We start from the raw sequence: 15,702 nt of genomic DNA, 5'->3' as shown, positions 1-15,702 counted from the left end.
ACTAATCTCTCTGTTCCCTCTTTCATTCATGCCTATGCTTGCATGCCTGAGTAGGGACTCTGCAAACAGTTAAATTAAGACGTGCACCATTTCCACCGCTACCCAAGGCTACCAGGCTTTGGTAAGATTATGTTCTGTTTTTTTTTTTGTACCCACTATTGAATCCTTAAGTCAAAATGCTAACGGCTATGGAGAGTGCAGATGGAGTTTCGTCTGTATGAATCACCACATTCTTCAGGGCAATATTCAAGACCCAACAGGAATTTCTAGGAATGAGCCAAGTGAGAATGTTCACAGCCCACTGGCTCACCTCCCTGATTGCTGCAGGTCTCCGGGCTACTTGGTAATCACCAAAACCCACAGAAATAGGAGTACTGGGTACTTATTAACTGATGTAGAAGTAGCTCTTACCAAAGATATAGCAACCACTTGATTTACACAGAGCACTCTGAGGCAGAGACTGTTTTTTTGTTCCATGTTTGTACAGCACCTCACTCGTGAAGGGGTCCTGGTCCATGACTGGGCCCCTACATGCTACTGCAATCCAAATAATAAACAAGTAGTATTCTACTTGTGATATTAAAGCAAATAATACGTGACAAAATAGACATGAGTGGAAGAAACTAGATTTCCTTCTCTTCCCTCTTTCAAGTGGGAAATTTCAGAGGGCCATGACAACGGATTATTTTCTAATGCTTGTTCAACACACACTGGGCAGTGGTATGACGTGCTAGCTCTCAACCAACCTTTTACTGACATGGTGAAACATGTCTGTGCCAAGCTCCCACAAGAAACGACTTTTGAGTTTCTCAGTTCTCTTGCCATGATTTGTTCTCTTTTAATAATGTCACGTTGCAACAACCCGAGGCTGGAATGTTGCAAATCAAATGAGATGGATAATTTGTTTTAGTAGTAGATTAAAAATTGCATAGAAAATTCATATCTTCAGCCCTGCTAAGGATGGAGCAGGGGTCTAGGGTAGGGGAGCATAGTTTTACAGGGTTCTACGTCTACAGCTCCCACACATTAATTTCTTTCACCATAATACACCTGGCAATATGAACCCTCTTGCTCCCTCTAATGGTAGAGCATTAAAGTCTGAATAACTTGTATTATAAATAAGGATTTGGAGGCTTTCAAGTATTAAGGCTCTTTCCCCAAGGAATGGGGGACGGAAACTGGTGGCATATCTTTAATAGAGTGACTCGCTCTTACTGCCAATATCTTGTTTGAACTGCAGTGTTTTGTGACATAAGCTCCAAGGAGACAGAGCACGTTTCCATGGCGCAGCTACCCTGGAGCCTCATCCAAACAGAAATTCCTCTCTCTTTCCCTGCCCCATGACACATGGATTTCCACCTGTTGGTTACATTCACAGGATACTACAGAGCAGGAAAATTCAAACAAATATCCACTCCTTGCATGGCAGCCTATTCACTGTTCTACTGCACTAAAATGGAGTGTGTTTGCTAAAGTTCAGAACGACCAAGAAGAAAATTAATCAAGGAGCTTTAGATTTTGCTTTCTTGACTCTTCTCTTCCTATGGCATTGGGGAGCTCATGGCTTGTGGCCAGCAAGTTACCTGGAATGGTGTCACCTTTCATTTTACCAATAAAATAAAAATCTATCTTGGGAGGTCTCTTAGTGGTGCCATCCCGTTGCAGAAAATGTTAATACCTCCATAAAATGCACTGTTTCAATCGCGGTCTATGGAGTGTTGTCTAATTTTTCTGTTTGGGTATTTTTGGTGCTTGCCTATATAGTACCAGCAGGAAAAGGGTTATCAGACACTTACCACTTGCTGAAGTATTTGAAGTGGATTGTGTGATTGTGGTTGGAATGGATGTATTTGTAGTCCCTTCAAAGAAAAAAGAAAATAGTGAAAGAATGAACTCGTCTAGCATTAAAAACAAGCCACTTTTGCACAATCATAATGTATTGTAATTGAATGAGCAAGTCCCAAGGGCATGCACATCTTTTCTTCATGACATCCAACTGCAGGCCACAACTAGGGTCAGGGCAGAAAGCACAGTCACACAAAGGGTGGGTCTTGTCCTATTGCAGGCAATGACAATTTTGCCATTGATTTCCCTTTCAGCAGGATCAGGGCCACATTCCTTAAGTCCAGTGATCCCTGTCCTTCCTGGGTTGGAGCCCTGCTCACCTGCCTTTTTACTAATTGCCTCCCCCTTCTCCCTTCACTTCATGGTCTGTCACAGCTGCTGCATGTGGCCACATTCTGACTGCCCGGGTCTGGATTTTTGCATTTTGGATTTTTCCCTGTTTCCCCTCCCTCAACCCCCCAGTTTTGCTTATGAGTATTTTGGTTTTGTTTTCTCTCATGGCCCCCCATCACATTCTCTCCTCTCCTGCTTCTGCATTTGATTTAGGCCACGCCTACAGTAAAAATAGTAAATAGGGGTGTGATTTTTAATGACATTTCTATATTAGCCTACAGTAAAAATAGTAAACAGGGGTGTGATTTTTAATGACATTTCTATATTAGCAAAAGCCTTAGTGTAAACAGTTATACTGGCATAAAAGAGTTTGTGCAATTACCATAGAGTTTATTTTGCTCAGGGAACTGGTATAGTTTATTACTTTTTGGCCATCAGAAGCTGAGTCTACATTGGAAAAGTTTGCTGAGATAGCAGTGCAAACCTTTTCTGATGCAGATTAGGTCTTACATCTCCATTTTCTCCTTACCTTCCTAGTCCCATTTTTAAAATTGATTTATTGTTTGTATTACTGTAGCATCTAGGAGCCCTAGTAATGGATCAGGACCCCACTGTGCTAGGCACTATACAAACACAGAACAATAAGACAGTCCTATTCTTTCAGTTTTTCTCTTCCTCTCTCCCAACTTTCTCTGCTAACCCCTTCTCTTCAGTTCTCCCGCTCTCTATATGATCTTTCCCATGGTCTCTCCAGCCCCCACTGTGGTGTGTTCCCTCTCCAGTCCTTATATCTTAATGGGGCTGTTACTCCCCATCTATGTTTGGGGCTGTTCCTTCCCTACCTTTCCCGACACCAGTTTTGGGCTGTCCCCCTCTCCTCATTTAAGGATCTCTGAAGTTGTGGCTACCACATGTTTTTTCTCTCTTCTCCCATGTTGCTGGTGTTACCCAACCACTGCCCTCCACCTCCTTCCATAATGATTGTAGTGAGAGAGCATATTGTAAAGAGCTGCCTAGGGGGGAAGGAAGGGCTAGAGGTGGCAGGAGCAGGACAGAGAACCAAACATGTCCCCCTTAAAAGATCCTGATGTTCCTAAGGTTTGGAATCTCTGCTCTAAACCTCTCCCTTCCAAGTGATTCTGTAACAGCTGCACACAGGCAATTAGCATGTTAAGGTTTAAAAACAGATTAAGTAAATTACACACAAGCAAGCCTATGAACATGCACACACAGTTTGCTGTGTAATTTTCATAAGACTGACTTCCAGGCATCCTGTTTGGCATATACAGAGCAATAAACAATGCTACAAAAATGCCACATGGGTATCTAATACTCAGAAAAATGATATTAGTTACTTGTCTAGTCTATGGCATTTGAGAAATAGTGTGTGATCATTAATAATTAAACATACAGGGCCTGATTAGTCTTTTGGCTACAATGATTTTATACTTGTGTAATTCCACTGACATTAGTGAAACCACCCCTCACTATCACAATATACTGGGGGGGCCGAGGAATGGGTGAGCGTGCATGCTCACTTGTGGGATTTCTTGATTTCTGAGTGCTTAACCTGTGCCACCTCGGTGCAATGTTCTGACATAGGTTACATGCCCATGCATGGGAGTGAGAATCACTGACACCACCCTACATTGCCTGCCTGGAACATGGACCTGGGAGAGCCACTATAACTAGAGTAGGTGGGTAGGGAGTGGTTGGGAAGAGCAAGGAAGCAGAGCCTTGGCTACACCGCCCTCCTTGTTGGCCAGCAATAAATTACAGCAGCAAGGAAACAGGGGAGGAACTGATTTTAGGGTGTGCCTCTGAGTCAAAATGCTGTGTGGGGTGGTGCAGCACATACACCACCCATTAGGGTGGATAAAAGTCAATGCTCTTAAAAAAAAAAACAAAAACAAAAAAACCAAGCAAGCCAGGAATTTTATTTAATTTGTATTTTTAAAATTTAAATTAAATACAGGTTTATTTAAAAACAATTTATTTAACATTATCTTCAAGTTAACAACTTACGTTAAGGCTTACATTTATTATAATCTATTCACATTATTTAATTAAATAAAAAAGAAAATTAAGCAGTAAACTACACTCCTGTTTATCCAGAACCCTATTATCCAAACCTCTGCATTATCTGAACCCCTTCCTGGTCCCCCAACATGAGACACATGCTATCGAGAGCATGCATCTCATGCTGGGGGACCAGCAAGGGATAGAGATAACATGGATGTTCGGATAATAGAGCAGAGATCCCTGTCCAGGATTGCAAGGAGGAGCAGGACAATGAGTCCCTGGCCACAGCATGGCTCCTGCCCTCTCAATTATCTAAACTCCCAATTAGTCAAATGAAATCCGTGATCCCCATGCTACTCGGATAATTGGCAATATACTGTACACGTTTGCTGCCAAGTTTTACAGGAAGTCAGACCACTGAATCGGTGGAAGTCACTGGCTAAGCACCTGGAACCAGGATCTGTTGATGTGCTAAAACCAGCTTTTGACTGCAGTAGCCTCGTCTAAAGTGCGGAGAGAATATTTTCTTCATTTCAGTTTATTTAACCAGTTCTGTTCAATGACTAGTTCAGTCAAAGTTAAGAAACCAAGTACTCAGGAAAGTTAAGACAAATCAACTAGCGCTGTGAAGTTAATGAGCATAAATTAAATCCTAAAGAGGATTAAGCTTCACAAACTAAAACCAGTTCTGAATCAGTTCTCCCGCAGAACTAAAACCAGTTCTGAATCAGAGCACCCACACAAGAGTTTAATTCACTTTAACTTCAAAGCTTTCATTGATTCGTTTTAACTTTTCTGAGCCTCTTCTCTGCAGCAGGGTCAGCCTAGTGCTAGTACATGGGCTACATACAACTGTTAAGAGAAAAGAGGTGAGAGAAAACAGACATGCATGCAATAGAAATTACTAAATTTGCACAAGTGACTTGGAGACTTGTGGTTACTGATTTTTGTGACTTAGCAAGAAAACAAGCACAACAGAAGAGATCAGTGATTCTGCATGGGAAAACATACTGTTTATTACTCTGACAAGGATAGTTTAGTTCTGATTATATATATAAAACAGGTTTCAGAGTAACAGCCGTGTTAGTCTGTATCCGCAAAAAGAAGAACAGGAGTACTTGTGGCACCTTAGAGACTAACAAATTTATTAGAGCATAAGCTTTCGTGGACTACAGCCCACTTCTTCGGATGCATCCGAAGAAGTGGGCTGTAGTCCACGAAAGCTTATGCTCTAATAAATTTGTTAGTCTCTAAGGTGCCACAAGTACTCCTGTTCTTCTTTTTATATATAAAACAATATATCATAAAATATAAGTCAATGTCCTGTAATCTACTTCAGAAATACAATACAGCCTTAGTAATAATGAAACCTCCATTCTTACTTCCCAGTAAAGATCTCAGAATGATCAGGCTTGCAAATCAGTGAGGTGAACTAGCTCCCACTGTATTTTAAACCTAAGGTGCCCCTACAGAGTGCAGTGTAGCAAGAGACTTTGATATTATGATGGGACTGATGTAATGGGTAGAATACTTGTTTATAATAACAGTGAAATTTCCCAGACTGGTAACGTTAACAGCAGCATGGGAGCAGAGTTAAAAAATTTTCCCCTAGAAAGGACCCAATCCTGCAGTTCTTACTCAGAGTATAAGGGGGTGGGGAGTTCGCCTGAGAGAGGCCAGAAGGATCAAGCTTCTCTTCCCCTGGCAGTCCAAAGAATGGATTTTAATTCTGTTAAAAGTTAATTTATTGCAATGGTTTGTGTCTCAGCTAATGTAATAACCACAATTTATAAGTTCTAGTGATGACATTTTATATGCGAATTCAATCGTGCTTTTTGAATGACCTACTTTTAATTCTGTTAAAAGTGTATGCATTATCTGATCGACCAGCTATTTTATCAGTCACTCTTCTGTTTCCCTTTGCTAGTGTCATCTGTAGATACATCTTGAAACATGACTGTTTGTGGTCTGCTCTGCTGAAGTGGATCAGCTGTATCAAGCTGGCTTAGCCTGAACGAAAGCACGTTTCCTGTGGGGATCTAAGATGGTGTCTGTCATGATGATTTATTCCCATCTCCTGAAAACACTTGTGGTCTATACCACATGCAGTGTCAAATCTCTGATACCAGCTAACTTGGATAGACCAGAAACAAAAACTTTCATACACAGAGAATCAGTCAGTTGTTCCAGTTTTATGTGGAAAGGGTCTCAGAGTCATTTCCAACGGCTATTTCTATGAGTGTATTGATGAAATTGAGTGTGATAGCGTATATATCAGGGGTCGGCAACGTTTGGCACACGGCTTGCCAGGCTAAGCATCCTAGCGGGCCGGGCCAGTTTATTTACCGGCTGACGCGGCAGGTTCGGCCGATCGCGGCCCCCACTCGCCGCGGTTCGCCGTCCCGAGCCAATGGGGGTGGCGGGAAGCGGCGCGGGCGAAGGATGTGCTGGCCACAGCTTCCCGCCACCCCCATTGGCCCAGGACGGCAAACCACGGTGAGTGGGGGCCGCGATCGGCCGAACCTGCCGCGTCAGCAGGTAAATAAACTGCTTACCCTGGCGAGCCGCGTGCCAAACATTGCCAACCCCTGGTATATATAGAAAGTGGGTGTGTTAAACCTATGCATAACTAGAGGGTTGTGCACTTTGTTGCTTCTGTAGGCTAAGCTCACAGCACACGCCTGGCTCCTGGCATTCTTCCATCCCCGCCACAACCTCCCTGTGTGTCAATCTGCCATCCCCCTCTATTTCAGGGACTCCCTGTAACCCCAACACCCCTCCCTTATACAGTAGAATTTTAGAGTTACAAACACCAGAGTTTCAAAATGACCAAGCAATCAACCATTCACCTCATTTGGAACCGGAAGTACGCAACAGCAGAGAGACACACAGCAAATACAGTATAGTACTTTGTTAAACATAAACTACTAAAAAATAAAGGGAAAGTTTTAAAAAAGATTTGATAGGTAAGGAAACAGTTTCTGTGCTTGTTTCATTTAAATTAAGACAGTTAAAAGCAGCATTTTTCTTCTGCACAGTAAAGTTTCAAAGCTGCATTAAGTCAATGTTCAACTGTAAACTTTTGAAAGAACAACCATAACATTTTGTTCAGAGTTATGAACACCCTCCACTCCCGAGGTTTTTTGTAACTCTGAGGTTCTACTGTACCACAGGGTCTGGTAGACAGACAGACAAAATGCAATGGAATTGCTTTGCTGGGCCAAAAAGGTCTGAGATACGCTGTTCTGTCACTTGCATAAAACGAAGAGGAGCAAAATTTACAATGTATTTTATTCTGCATATTAAAAAAGGCCCTGATCCTAAACTGTGACAGCCGCTATCTTGGCTGATACATGGGGATTGAACCTAGGACTTTGAGTTACAAGCATGAGCTGCTCAAACTAAGGCCTGGTCTACACTGGGGGTGGGAGTGTTGATCTAAGTTACGCAACTTCAGCTACGTGAATAACCTAGCTGAAGTTGATGTACTTAGATCGACTCACCATGGTGAGTCGACTGCTGCCACTCCCCCGTCGACTCTGCCTGCGTCTCTTGCGGTGCTGGAGTACAGGAGTTGACGGGAGAGCGCTCAGGGTCAATTTATCGTGTCTAGACTAGACACAATAAATCGACCCCTGCTGGATCGATCACTGCCTGCCGATCCGGCAGGTAGCGTAGACATACCTTGAGAGTGAGCTAAAGCTATGCAGTTGGGGCTATAATAGACTCCTTTCCACTGCAGATCACTCACCAGCACTTTGTGATAGAAGTTATGATTGAAATGATGACTGAAGGACTACTCCTGCGCTTAAAGTTAAGCATATATGGAAGTGTTTGCAGGATCAGGGTGAGAGTCTGTAGGCGTAATCCAAGTGTTGTATAGAGCTTGTGCTATATGTAATCTCACACTATGGGTAGTGAGGATGAAGTTAGCTTTCATCAGAATCCCAATCTAACTTTACCAAAACTAAAGCAATTGGTAGGAGAGACAATGGACAAGGTAGGCTAGGTTCAGCCCTGAGTCACTCAACTTCTACCAACATAACTCAGAATGCAAGGACCCTGGTGCTCCAAAGTCTAACCAGAACAACTTCTGATACTGTGACACCATGTAACAACAGAAAAAAAAGATATATTAGAATTGGAAAAGGTACAGAGAAGGACAACAAAAATGATTAGGGGTATGGAACAGCTTCTGTATGAAAAGAGATTTAAAAGACTGGGACTTTTCAGCTTGGAAAAAAAGAAGACTAAGAGGCGATATGATAGAAGTCAATAAAATCTTTACTGGTGTGGAGAAAGTGAGTAATGAAGTGCTATTCACTCCTTCCCCTAACACAAGAACCAGAGGACACCCAATGAAATTAATAGGCAACAGGTTTAAAACAAACTAAAGAAAGTGCTTCACACAACACACAGTCAACCTGTGGAACTTGTTGCCAGGGAATGATGTGAAGGCTAAAACTATAACAAGGTTAAAAAAAGTAATAGATAAGTTCATGGAGGACAGGTCCATCAATGGCTATTAGTCAAGAAGGTCAGGGATGCAACCCCATGTGCTGGGTGTCCCTAGCCTCTGTTTGCCAGAAGCTGGGAGTGGATAACAGGGGATGGATCACTAGGTAATCGCTGCGACGTTGTGCGGTCTATATGGTTTTATAAAAACATAATAAGAAGTGAATATAATGTAACTGGAATTTGCTTCATGCAAAAGGTCTCTTGTAAGGTATCATTACAAAGCTTATAATCTACTGAGTGTGATCATCCCATTTGTATAAATGTACCACTCTTGTAACTAAAACAAGAAATATGAAATATAACTCTGAGGGCCTATTGTAATTATGTAAAGTATGGGCCATTAATGATGGCTTGGAATCTTGATGACTCCCATTAACAAGGACCATTGTCTGCAGATGGCTGTGTTTACCTGTTAGTCTTCCTGTACATGTGTGGGCTGGCAAGTGGGCAATGAAGTCTTGCAGTGACATGTGATCATGTCACCTGAACTGGATTCCATCTTTAACCTGGTGCTTTTCCAGTGAGGGGGGGGTGGAAACCAAGAGGGACAAAGGGTTCCCGTCCTAGGCAAAAGATATATAAAGGGGTGGAAGAGAACAATGGGAGAGAGGAGCCATCATGAAGAATCCCCTAGCTATCACCTGAGCTGGAACAAGAGCTGTACCAGGGGAAAGAATTGTGCCCAGGCCTGGAAGGTGTCCAGTCTGAGAAAAACTTACTGAAGCATCTCTGAGGGTGAGATTATCTGTATTTAGTTTGATTAGACATAGATTTGCGCATTTTATTTTATTTTGCTTGGTGACTTACTTTGGTCTGTCTGTTACTACTTGGAACCACTTAAATCCTATTTTCTGTATTTAATAAAATCACTTTTTATTTAGTAATTTACTCAGAGTATGTATTAATACCTGGGGGAGCAAACAACTGTGCATATCTCTCTATCAGTGTTATAGAGGGCGAACAATTTATGAGTTTGCCCTGCATAAGCTTTATGCAGGGTAAAACGGATTTATCTGGGTTTAGACCCCATTGGGAGTTGGGCATCTGAGTGCTAAAGACAAGCACAATTCTGGAAGCTGTTTTCAGGTAAATTTGCAGCTTTGGGGCAAGTGATTCAGACCCTGGGTTGGTGTTGCAGCAGACTGGAGTGTCTGGCTCAGCAAGACAGGGTGCTGGAGTCCTGAGCTGGCAGGGAAAACAGGAGCATGGGTAGTCTTTTGCACATCGGGTGGCAGCTCCCAAGGGGGTTTCTGTGATCCAACCCATCACAATCGCCCTGTTGTGTTCATTCCCTCTGAAGCACCTGGCACTAGCCACTGTCAGAAGACAAGATACTAGGATAGCTGGACCACTGGTCTGACTCAGTATGGCCGCTCTTATATATAAAAACATTGAGGGGAGGGGAGACACCTATTTCTCACTCCCATGTAGAGATAAAGAAAGGAAAGGTGGTAGTGACCACTCTGGGGCCCTGAGCTCCCAAGTTGAGACTCCACGATCACAGGAGTGATCACAGGGCTTGGTACCAGCAACTCACGAGCAAGTGCACATGTCCATATGTCAAGCACAGCATTATACTGTAGGGTATGTGGCTGGTATTGCCAATATTGAACATTTATAATGTGTCAATGTCCAGTTATCTATCTTTGGATGTACGGTGGATGAGGACACAAACACAGAGTAGAGTTTTGTCTGATATAACTTAACTCTGCATTTCCACTTTTTTGTTTTTAAATGTAACCATATCTCTGAATCTCTGGGATTTCACACATTCATGAATTGATTTTTTTAATTTTTAAACCATAATTTTCTAATAAAGTTTTTCCCTTAAATATTTGATGCATATTCATAACTTAGTAGCAAATTAAAAAAACAACAACCCACTATCAACTTGAAATTACAATTCTGTCTGAAAATTTTGTACCCACTATAGTTACACCTATTTCTCTCTATTTTCTCCTAGCTCATTTACTTTGTGTATTTGACAACATTTTGAGTGTCAGTTTCACACTTTCCAGTGTATTGTCAATTACTGAATCATTTTCATCCTTTCTGAAATAGACAAACATCAACAAGGGAGCAGAAAAATCCTCAACATTTTTTAATAGAATTTAGTTTTTTAAAAAGTCAGAATATAATATTTAAGGGGTACTCTATTAGCAACTGGCCATGTTTTAAAATTACTTAATATAAAAATACCCCTTTAAATTGAGAGTGTCTTGGAACAGAACTTGTAATTTCATCACTATATCATACTAACGGCTTGATCCCAAGCCCACAGAAGTCATTTGAATCTTTCCAATGTCTTTAGATCAGCTCTAACAGCTTATTTTCTACAGTCAGTGAAGCACAGATCATAAATATCACATTTCTCAAAAAAGAAAATGCTACTTTACAGTGCCTGGAAAATACAGATAATAAAAACAGAATTATCTTCTTACAACATTTAACCAATATTTGCCAGTCAGCTTGCTTACCAGGGTCTTGTATTGGTTTACAAAGACAAACCATGCTGTTCCTTACATAAAACAGAACCTCCTGCAGTGTTTCATTGTATGACAGGGTTATAATGCATTAAACAAGACAATAGACAGGATACGGCATATGTTCCTTCAAAAGAGCATTTTTTTATCCAAGGGAGAGTGGTTTTCTACTGAAACTGAGACTTTAAAGCTTGTCACGTTCCTCCACCTGCTTTTTGAATTCTATTTTTCACTGCAGGTTCACCAAAGTAAACTCAGTGTAAAAACTTTTACTAACTGTGTATCTGTAACATGAGAAACAACTCAGGATTGCTAGACTAAGTGATATTTCACTTTAGTTTCTGATGTCAGGTTGCTTCTTTGCAGATTATTTTGGTTACTTATTTAAACAAAATTGTTGTGTTTGTGTGGGACTCCTTGAAAGTAATTTTTCTGGTATTCTGTCTAGCTTTTTATTGCGGTTTGAGTGTTTTCAGATGGTCATCAGTGTGGACTAAATCTGGTACCTTCACCGCTTGAGTTAAAGAACTCATCTGATGTGAGAAAGCAGCAATCTGTATTCTTGACAGATCAGCCACTAAAAGGAAACATTATCATAAGCACCAGATCAGTGCATGACAAAAAGGGGCCCTTCCTTGCATTAAAGAGAATCCCACAACCACAGAAAGAGCAGCAGATACCAGACTTGCACTGCCTTAAGGCATTTGCTGACCTTCAGCTGGGATCAGGAAAACTATTTCCCCCCCCTCTCCCAATTTATGACACTATACTACACAACTGGCCAGGAGTATTATGGCTGCCTCCTCTCCTTTCTCTGACATCTAGTGTAGGCCCCTAGGACAGTTCACCAGAAGGACCTTGATCTATGCGCCTTGTTCCATTGTTCCTGTTGCTTCTATCAGCTATGGTTTTGGTTGTACTGATCTCATATATAAGTATCATCTCTCCCTATTTTGTATCCAGATATATTAGTATTTTTCTTTGTTGAAGGGAAGAGGGGATAGTGGAATTCAAAGTTGAACAAGAAACAGTAAATCTAGGGGAATTGTTTCCTTTTCTGCTTTCTTGCAATGTACAAGAAGGTTTATGGGGATGAGAAGGGGGGGAGGGCTCTACTTGTTTTTTCATTTTAGAAGTATCAAGAATATCAAGTCTTGTCTTCCCTAGTTTGTTGGAGGTCTCTTTTAGAGGAATCAGAGTTATGGATTGGGAGCTTTCAGCTATAAATTGAAGGGGTTAGGAGTTGATTCTTTAACAAGCGATTGGAAGAGAAAGGTCTTTTGTTAGACAATTGAATCAAATGCATCTTAACAGAAACCAAAAAGAAAGTTTTAAACACTGTAATTAAGAGGGGAAGTGATTTTTATTCGGTCATGTTTCACTTCCTTGGTATCTGTGAAATCAAAGCCTACTAGTCATCCATAGGATCCTCCAAGAAAAACTGGGAAGATCTGACCTGAATTTCCATCGTAAAGAAAGCAGCAGACTTTCTTTAAAAAAACCCCAAAACAACAAAACCAAAACAAAAAAAAAACAAAAACACACATATTTTGGGCCTTTTTATACATCAAAACCAATTTTTTTTCCTTTGCAAGCCACCCTTAAAACAGATAGATGCCTATTCTCTCCAATATAATCATTTTTGGTCTGGTTTTCTGAGATTTTGCTTCTTCACTAACCCAATGACTAATGAAATTTTATTTTGATTTCAATTTCTACCCTAGATAAACATGTTAAATTATGAGATTATTTCTGCAATCTCAGTGCCATGGTCCAGATTTTATTAGGAAAAAAGTTTACAATGTAACCAAACAGTAAACATGATAAACCAAAGGTAAACTGTGTGTTTGAAAAGAGGGTCATTTTGGAAGTGTGCACAACAGATTCTCAGACTCTGTACTTGGCAAACCTGGTCCACTCCCTACATCCCTCCCTAAGGGAGTAAAATTTATATTGGGACATAGCTTGGCATGTCATCACTTACAGGGTGGATAAGATGTACACAACTGAGCCAATAAATATGATACCATCGCTCAGTAATTGCAGATCACAAACCTTTCTGCACACTGTAAAACTGTAATCCTGATTGCAAAGTGTGATTCTGACATAAAGTAGCCATCTACAGATTAGATTAGATTCAGGGGGTCTCAAACTTTTTTTTACTGATGACCTCTTTCACATCGCAAGCCTCTGAGTGCGATCCCCATAATAAATTAAACACCCTTTTAAATATATGTAACACCATTATAAATGATACTTTCACTCTATGCATCCGAAGAAGTGAGGTTTTTACTCACGAAAGCTTATGCCCAAATAAATCTGTTAGTCTTTAAGGTGCCATCAGACTCCTTGTTGTTTTTGTAGATACAGACTAACACGGCTACCCCCTGATACTTGACACCATTATAAATGCTGGAGGCAAGCGGGATTTGGGGTGGAAGTTGATAGCTTACGACCCCCTGAGGGGTCCTGACCCCCCACTTTGAGAACCCCTGGATTAGATCATCCTAGAAGGGTGAAAAGCATCTTTTGCAAGTGTCTTTGAAAGTCACAACACATTTCTGCTAGACCTGTATTTGATCCCTTATCTTAAAAAGCCCGAGTGCAAAACAAACGAAGATGATGACTGCTCCACTTAGAGACTAACACCCCGATTAGTATCCCTGAGGTACGGAAACATGCTTTTATAAGCCTGCATGACCAGCAGCTCCCAGGACTCTCATGAAAGCGGGATTTACATCTCACCAAGCTATGGAATTAAAAGACAGTTCTTAACTGGGACCTCAGGACAGCGATACCTGAACAGCAGCGTGGCAATTGTGCCAGGGCAATACACTAGATCTCTTAGCAACCGGCCCCTGGCATCTCTGACACAGTTTAGAAAGAACAGGAGTACTTGTGGCACCTTAGAGACTAACAAATTTATTAGAGCATAAGCGTTCGTGGACTACAGCCCACTTCTTCGGATGCATCCGAAGAAGTGGGGGGCTGTAGTCCACGAACGCTTATGCTCTAATAAATTTGTTAGTCTCTAAGGTGCCACAAGTACTCCTGTTCTTTTTGCGGATACAGACTAACACGGCTGCTACTCTGAAACAGTTTAGAAAGGCAGCAAGCCGGTCCCTGGTATAAAAAAGGTTGAGAAACACTGAGCTAGGTGACCTAAGGCCACTTCCAATGTCCGGGCAGCCCCGACAAGGAGCATCGCCAGCCCGCTAGGTCTCCCCTGTGATTTGCTCTGCCAGGGGCCCTTCACCCATGTGGGAGGGGAGCGCCGGTCAGAGGCCAGGGGCCGGATCGGGTCCCCACTTGGGGCAAGGCGCAGGCACACAGGGCAAAGCCTTTTCTGGGCGCCCCATTACCCGCGGCTCTGACTTACCGGACGCGGAGAGACAGGCGGCGGCGAGCAGCAGCAGCGCCGCAGCGTGCAAAGGGCTGGCAGCCCCCGCGGAGAGTCTCATGGTCCCGGGAGGAAGGGGGAGGCCTTGCCCCGTGTCTAGCCCGAGACACCCCCAGGGCAGGAGGCGAGGGCCGAGCGCTGCTGCTACCTAGACACTGGTCGGCTGCGCCCTCCCCAGCTCCGCGCCTCTCTGGAGCGGCCAGGCGGAGAGCAGGGACCCGGGGCAGGGAGCTCACGTGGAGGGGCGGAGCGGGCTGTAGCGGCGGCTTCCTTTGCGGCAGGGGGAGGGGGAAGCTGCTCCGCCCTAGCGGTTCCCTCCCGGCAGGGCCGTCCTTACCCACGGGCAGCTGCGTGGGGCACCAAGTGTCCCGCGCAGCTCCGGCTCTTCGCCGGCCCCGCCTCCGCTCCCCTGAAGATTGCAACCAGGCCCGACCCTGCACTCACCGCAGGGTAAGTGGAGCGACCCGGCCCCAGCCTGCTCCGCTCCCCTGGCTCGGGGGAACCATCCCCCTGCACTCGCCGATGGCGCGGCTGGGAGCCCGGGGAGCGGAGCAGGCTGGGGCCGGGTCGCTCCACTGCCCGCAGGAAATGGCCAGTCGTCGTCCCCCCGCTTCCGTGGAGGCCTGGGGTGGGACCCCACACAGCCCCGCCTGCAGTCCTGCCCCCCGCTCCCACCCGCCTAGGCCTGGGGCCAGCGCTCCCCCAACTCTCCCCCGTGTGGAGAGGCTGCGTAGGGCAGCAAAAATAGCTAGGGCCAGCCCTGCCTCTCATATGTAGAAAGCTTAAGTCTCACCTTGTGTTGTAGACAAGGGGTGACTTGCCTGGTTCTGAGATGGGATGCAGCAACTGTTTTATAACACAACAGTTTAGGGTAGGAAGTGATGAAGAATACATTATCTAATTGCAACTGCAGGAACACTTAGATTAAAATGTAATTAGCTGATTTGGAGCCTGGCTAGATCACTGGAGTTAAAAAATGCCTACTTTTACAAAATTCACCATGGGACCCTTACTGATCACACAGGTGTCAGTTTTACCTCTCATTTGAAACACACTGCCCCGACAGACACATTGTTGGGCACCAGTTCCATATTGACCCAG

General features: G+C 43.3%; 1 protein-coding gene across 1 annotated transcript in view; it reads right to left on the bottom strand.

Annotated features, from left to right (window-relative positions):
- TMEM123 (transmembrane protein 123) overlaps positions 1 to 15,047 on the bottom strand; it is a 34,309-nt gene extending 19,262 nt beyond the window's left edge. Inside the window, exons 1-2 of the mRNA XM_054015579.1 lie at positions 14,581 to 15,047; positions 1,797 to 1,859 (exon numbers count right to left, since the gene is read on the bottom strand). Of these exons, the coding sequence (XP_053871554.1) occupies positions 1,797 to 1,859; positions 14,581 to 14,662 (145 nt within the window). The 5' untranslated portion in view covers positions 14,663 to 15,047. The remainder of the gene's footprint in view (positions 1 to 1,796; positions 1,860 to 14,580) is intronic.
- Between the last annotated feature and the right edge of the window lie 655 nt (positions 15,048 to 15,702).

This window comes from Malaclemys terrapin, chromosome 1, assembly GCF_027887155.1.
Source record: "Malaclemys terrapin pileata isolate rMalTer1 chromosome 1, rMalTer1.hap1, whole genome shotgun sequence".
Taxonomy (NCBI): Eukaryota; Metazoa; Chordata; order Testudines; family Emydidae; genus Malaclemys; species Malaclemys terrapin.
This window is presented reverse-complemented; position numbering and strand designations above follow the sequence as displayed.